Below are 6,469 nucleotides of genomic sequence, written 5' to 3'. Positions count from 1 at the left end.
CTTAATCAAAATTTTAGGGGGACAAATTGAGGTTATTATAAGAAGGTTGGATATAATATAAAGTTAGAATATAAGACTAAGTGCTCCAAACAACAATAATTCTTTGCAAGTGTGCATAAATATGTTTATGATAGAGATGCGTTAATTTCTGATGTGGCATCTTAAATTAACAATGGATTACAATGACTTTAATACAAAACTTCTTAATTACAATATTATTATATATTTTTTATTAAAAAATCCAAACATAACTAACCATATTAAAAAATAACTAAAAAAAGGCTTTATGTCACAAATTTCATGAAATAAAATATAAAAAAAAACACATTCATGTCCAAAATGCCCCCAATATACAATTGACAGTGGCAACAGGCAACCCATCATTACACTCAAAGGGTGCTTTTGTATTTCATTTCATACAAACATTAAATCAAAAAAACACAATTTTTTTTTTAAAATTCAATGAAAAAAAAAAGATAAGTGTGGCTGAAATAAATTCTTTTCTTATTTATTTATTTCGTGATTAAAATCTTTACCCATCACCGGAGATTCAGATTCTTAATACCGCCGGTGCCACCGTCGTGCGCCATCGCCTTTGTCACCGACGCTAACTTTTGAAGGTTTAACTTCACGACCGTGTCCGCAAACAGCCGTGTATCCTCCTCGGTATTCCCCTCGGGCACATCAACAACATATGACTCCAAAACAACTGTTACAGGCCGTGCACCATCCTCTGGGACCACCTGGTGCACGGTTGTGACAGCATGATAATTTCGTAGCCTATGTTCTCCGCCAATAATAGTAAAGGCCATCACGTGGTTCTCATCGTCCAATAAATCTAATCGTTCCGTACTAGTAGCCGCAGGTAATCCTGGGGTGTGCAGAAAACCGAATTAACTTACCCATAACCAAATTAATCAAAATGACAATATACAACATAATATAAGACTGAGGGGTGTGGGGCTTCAACGGGGGCGCTAGAGTCCCTCCGCTCGCGCCCTCAGGCGCTAACACCACACCACCAGGCGCTAGCGGGGGCGTTAACGGGGCGCTAACGCGAAAAACAATGCAGGCGTGAGCCGGTTAGCGGGAGTAAAGAGAGGGCTGCACGGGATTTGAGGGTTTTTTGACCGTTGGGAGCCGAACAAACCCAAAATAAAAATTATTTTTCCTATATAATTATACCCCATTTCACCTATTTTTATACCAAAACTTCAAACCTTCACCCAAAATCAATTCATCTTCTCAACTTTTTTTTTAAAAAAATGGCTGGAAATTGGTACCCAAACCTTGATTCAGATTATCTTGACGATGATTTATGGTCGTCACCGCACCAACCGATGTTTTATTCGGAGCCGCAAGAATCATCCGGCTTTCAACCATCCAACACACAACCGTCTCCTAACTTTGTTGTTCCGGAGACACAAGAATCACACGGTGAAGCTACGGGACCAAAAAGACGCGTCCACCGGAAAAAACAAGTTGCAACGGACGGGTCGGGACCGGCTTCGACTCCGAGGACGAAACGGAAAGCCACTCCGTGGTCATCGGATGAGAAGGAAGCCTTGTGTCGGGCTTGGATAGTCATTTCTGAGGATCGGCGTTGCGGTAATTGTTTTAACGTTTTTAAAAATGATTTTTAATAAAAAAGTTAAATAAAAGGTTAAATGGAAATCTAATTTATTTATTCATTTTGCAGCCGACTACCAAAAGAGCAAGATTTTTTGGACAAAGGTTAGGGGGACGTTCTACATGCTCGTTGGGAGTACAGAGCGGAACGCCGATATGATTTCAGGTCGGTGGTCTGAAATCAGAAAATTTGTCGGCTTGTTTACTAATCTTTTCAACAGGAACAACGGTCGTATGAGACCAAGTGGCAGTGATGATTTGGCGGTTTACAATTTCACGGTCGAAGAGTGGAAGCAGGAGTGTATGCGGAGGTATGGGATGGTGAAGACGTGGGACGATTTATTGTTGTGGGAGAGGTTGAAAAGGTGTTCCAAGTGGGTTGAGCTGGTGGCGCCGGACTTTGATGCGGAAGTAAGGGCGAAACGGACTAAAACTAGTTCGTCTGGAGCGTATAGCACTTCAACCGGGTCGGATTGTCACGTTGGATTCGACCTAAACATTGCGGAGGAGGAAACGTCTTCACCGCCGAGGAGGCGGCCATTGGGAAGGGACGCCAAGGGGAAAAAACCGGCTGAGGGGGAAGCCGTAAACATCGCCAATCTTGTTGAATCCCTCAATAAATTCAACAAAACCATGGAGGTGGTCTCTAATGACAAAAAGGAAAAAAGTCGAATGAGAGATTTGGACTTTCTTACTAGAGACTTCAGTAACCTAAATCCGGTGGATCAAATGCTAATGGAAAAGCAAAAGGAACGTATCCGAAAGAGGTTGATTGAAGAAGACCAAGCCGAAGAATAAGAATAATGTTTGTTTTTAGTACTTTAATTTTTATTTTATTTTTAGATATTAATGTGTTTTTTTTATTAATGTGTGTTTTTTTTAATAATTTATGAGTTTTTTTTAATAATACGTTGTTTGAATATATTTATAAAAAAATAAAAAAAAAATTCGCTGGAGCCCCTCCACACCAGGGCCAGGGGCTCCAACGGGGGCTCCAACACCCCCTTATCCAGTTTCTCTCTCTGCCACACGTCATAATATTATTGGTTGGAGCCCCCATTAAAGCCTCCATTAAAGCCCCCACACCCCTCAGCCTAAGTATATAACCTAAGGGTACCAAAAAATGATGGGTTGATTTAACAATTTTCTAAAACCTAACAATAGTAGGTCGGCTATGGTTAACAAGGTTTCTAGACTCACCAATAGCGGCATGTAATTCTAGAGTGTGTAAAAAACCGAATTAACTTAACCATAACCAAATTAATCAAGATTACAATATACAATATAATAATATAAGTATATAACCTAAGGGTACCAAAAACTGATGGGTTGGTTTAATAATTTTCTAAAACCCAACAATACTAGGTCGGCTATGGTTAACAAGGTTTCTAGACTCGTCACGACTAAACCAAATTAATTATATCCATATTTTTCGTTCTTATGGTTTATTCAAATTTGCTATATTTCAGTCCAAAAGTTAAAAATGTATCTTTTTTTTGTCATATTCCTTTGCAATTTTCGTTCATATTGTTAAAAACATATTCTAGACTGAAATAGCAGTTTTGAAAACTATGTGGACGAAAATTGCAACAAAAATAGCAAACTTTTAACTTTTGAACTGTAACGACAATTTTAAAAACATTTAAACAAACCACGTAGACGAAAACCGTCATTTAATAACAATTTATTTATTTCGTGATTAAATAATATTCTGCCCAAATAATTAATGTCAATTGTTTTGAGCTATTTTTTAGCTATGATATTTTTTTTAATAATTTATGAGTTTTTTTTAATAATACGTTGTTTGAATATATTTATAAAAAAATAAAAAAAAAATTCGCTGGAGCCCCTCCACACCAGGGCCAGGGGCTCCAACACCCCCTTATCCAGTTTCTCTCTCTGTCACACGTCATAATATTATTGGTTGGAGCCCCCATTAAAGCCTCCATTAAAGCCCCCACACCCCTCAGCCTAAGTATATAACCTAAGGGTACCAAAAAATGATGGGTTGATTTAACAATTTTCTAAAACCTAACAATAGTAGGTCGGCTATGGTTAACAAGGTTTCTAGACTCACCAATAGCGGCATGTAATTCTAGAGTGTGTAAAAAACCGAATTAACTTAACCATAACCAAATTAATCAAGATTACAATATACAATATAATAATATAAGTATATAACCTAAGGGTACCAAAAACTGATGGGTTGGTTTAATAATTTTCTAAAACCCAACAATACTAGGTCGGCTATGGTTAACAAGGTTTCTAGACTCGTCACGACTAAACCAAATTAATTATATCCATATTTTTCGTTCTTATGGTTTATTCAAATTTGCTATATTTCAGTCCAAAAGTTAAAAATGTATCTTTTTTTTGTCATATTCCTTTGCAATTTTCGTTCATATTGTTAAAAACATATTCTAGACTGAAATAGCAGTTTTGAAAACTATGTGGACGAAAATTGCAACAAAAATAGCAAACTTTTAACTTTTGAACTGTAACGACAATTTTAAAAACATTTAAACAAACCACGTAGACGAAAACCGTCATTTAATAACAATTTATTTATTTCGTGATTAAATAATATTCTGCCCAAATAATTAATGTCAATTGTTTTGAGCTATTTTTAGCTATGATATTTTTAGCCTGACTCATAACCAACCGACCTGTTATAATCTTCAAAACCGATTAACCAAAACTTTATGGTTATGGTTTTGAGCTGCCAAAACCGACCGACACGACCTATGCACACCCTTATTACCTGAGATGACGTTGACATCACGTGTGCATCCAACTTCCATCTTAAAGTCTTGACCAACAGAACAACTTTTGATGAAATGTTTATAAGTTTGTGGTTTGTCAAACCTACGAACCACGGACCAGACGGTGTCAACTGGGGCATGGATATGTTGGGCTAGCAAAGAAGAGCATTGGTTAGGGGTTAAGTGGTAGGTGTGGAAGTCGGTTACATAAGGTTTGAGTTGGTTGAACTCATGTTCGGTTAAGCCTTGAGGGACGGTGAGGTGGTGGTGGGTTGTGGTGGTGGTGGTGGGTTGATCCATGGGTGTAGAGAGAGAGAGAGAGAGAGAGGTGGGGTGTAGATAAGGACTGGATTTGTGTTTAGTTTTTTCAGTTTATAAAAAGATGATGGATGACTTTGAGGTAGTGTGAGGGTAAAGTTGGAACACATTTGTGGTTTATTTTAATGTTTTTGGACTTGCAAGTCATGGTTTGGAGTTGGATATATTCGTGTTTATAGTTTGGTTTAAAATTGTAAAACTGTTTAAATCGGTTATCGGTTTAGTTTTACGGTTTGTCTTCTTTTTTAACTTTCAGTTCGTTGGTTTGAAAGTTTTATACGGTTTGTAACGAAAACCAACCGTATAAAACTGGACTGGACCGTATGGTTTAATAATATGTATATTACTAGATATATATATAAGATTTTATATTACATATATGTATATAGAAAATGGTTCAAATAAAAATAAAGAGTTTCCTAGAATGGTAAGAACCAACAAATTTTTGACATTTGGCATTACAAATGATGGTGAAAGAATACTTATAGAAAACTATGTCGGTTATTGGTAATTTTAAATCTCAACCATTGATCAACATGATCCGATGACTATGATTTATTCTTAGTCTTCCTATAAAACTACTTACTTTTAGGATAACCCTTCCCTATGTATATAAATATGCATTTCTTGATATTGACATTAAGTAAAAGAAAAAAAGTGGGCTAAGCCCAAATATAAAACACAAGAAGTTTAATCCCCCATTCAATTTCATAAACGAGAACAAAATCATTTGTTGTTTGTTAAATTTCATAAATTGTTAAGAGCTATACAATAAATACATCAGAAATTATTTTGGACATTTTATATAAAACCCTGATGAGCTCAATCAATAAACTGGTGGTGGAGTGGCAAGAGAAAAATTTGGTGTTTTAAATTACTTAGGTTCGATTGTTGCTTTCAACAATTTAGTTTTGGAGGCATCAGGGTGATAATGACTAGGCTAGTAGATGATGTTCACTAGTTGGATTCTTGAACGGAACGATTCATCTCACCACATTGTCGCGCATTTGAGCGAGTGTTCACGGGCATTGGCCTTAGGTGAGGGTTTTTCCTGGATCATAATGCGAGTATATCCCGATGTTGTGATTTAGCCGGTAGTTCATTTGGGGATTCGTTGGTCGTTCAAAAAAGAGAAAGATGTTAATTGTTGATACTGGAAGCTCTAGGATGAACACCATCAATAAGAAACTCATCACTTTAGGACAACATTATTAAGACAGCTTTGTACAAAATTGAAGAGTTGGATTTTGAAAAGAAAAGAGTAAGAGGGTGGTTGTGAGGTAATAAAACTAAGGGCGTGTTCGTTTCACAAAATTCGTGGGAATTCAAAGGAATTGGAATTAAAATCCCATGACATGGCGTGTTCGTTTCGTTAGAATTGGAATCTTAATTCCATTTTGATGTGTTCGGTTCAAAGAATTGGAATTGGAATTGAAATTGGAATTCAATTCCTTCAAATTCCTTAAAATACAAGGATTTCAAATCCTCCCAACATGTGGAGGAATTCATTGGAATCTTTTCTCGAGTTTTTTTTTTGCTAACGAAGACAACGAATAAAACATTTTAGCTTTTTTACTTTTTTGGTTTTTAATTTATATTTTGATTTATGAATTTTTTATTATTATTTTTGCATACTTTTTTGAGGGGTTTTTGATCTTAGTAGAAAACCCATTAAAAAAATTCAAAAAATAAAAAAAAAATTATAACGCAAAATATAAATAAAAAACAAAAAATCTAAAGAGACAAAATGTTTCCGCCGT

At 36.0% G+C, this 6,469-nt stretch overlaps 1 protein-coding gene across 1 annotated transcript; it reads right to left on the bottom strand.

Moving 5' to 3' along the window:
* Positions 1–290: 290 nt before the first annotated feature.
* On the bottom strand, positions 291–4,863 carry LOC143565303 (abscisic acid receptor PYR1-like). The gene is made up of 2 exons (XM_077052309.1): positions 4,391–4,863; positions 291–871 (listed from the first exon to the last, which is right to left on the bottom strand). Exons 1-2 carry the CDS (start codon positions 4,689–4,691, stop codon positions 540–542), a joined length of 633 nt encoding a protein of 210 aa, XP_076908424.1. The 5' UTR covers positions 4,692–4,863; the 3' UTR covers positions 291–539.
* Positions 4,864–6,469: the final 1,606 nt, after the last annotated feature.

Source organism: Bidens hawaiensis, unplaced genomic scaffold, assembly GCF_021521415.1.
Source record: "Bidens hawaiensis isolate Kalapana, Puna unplaced genomic scaffold, B.hawaiensis_p1.1 tig00022316_1, whole genome shotgun sequence".
Classification (NCBI taxonomy): domain Eukaryota; kingdom Viridiplantae; phylum Streptophyta; class Magnoliopsida; order Asterales; family Asteraceae; genus Bidens; species Bidens hawaiensis.
Note: the sequence above shows the minus strand (reverse complement) of the source record. Positions and strands in the feature narration are given on the sequence as shown.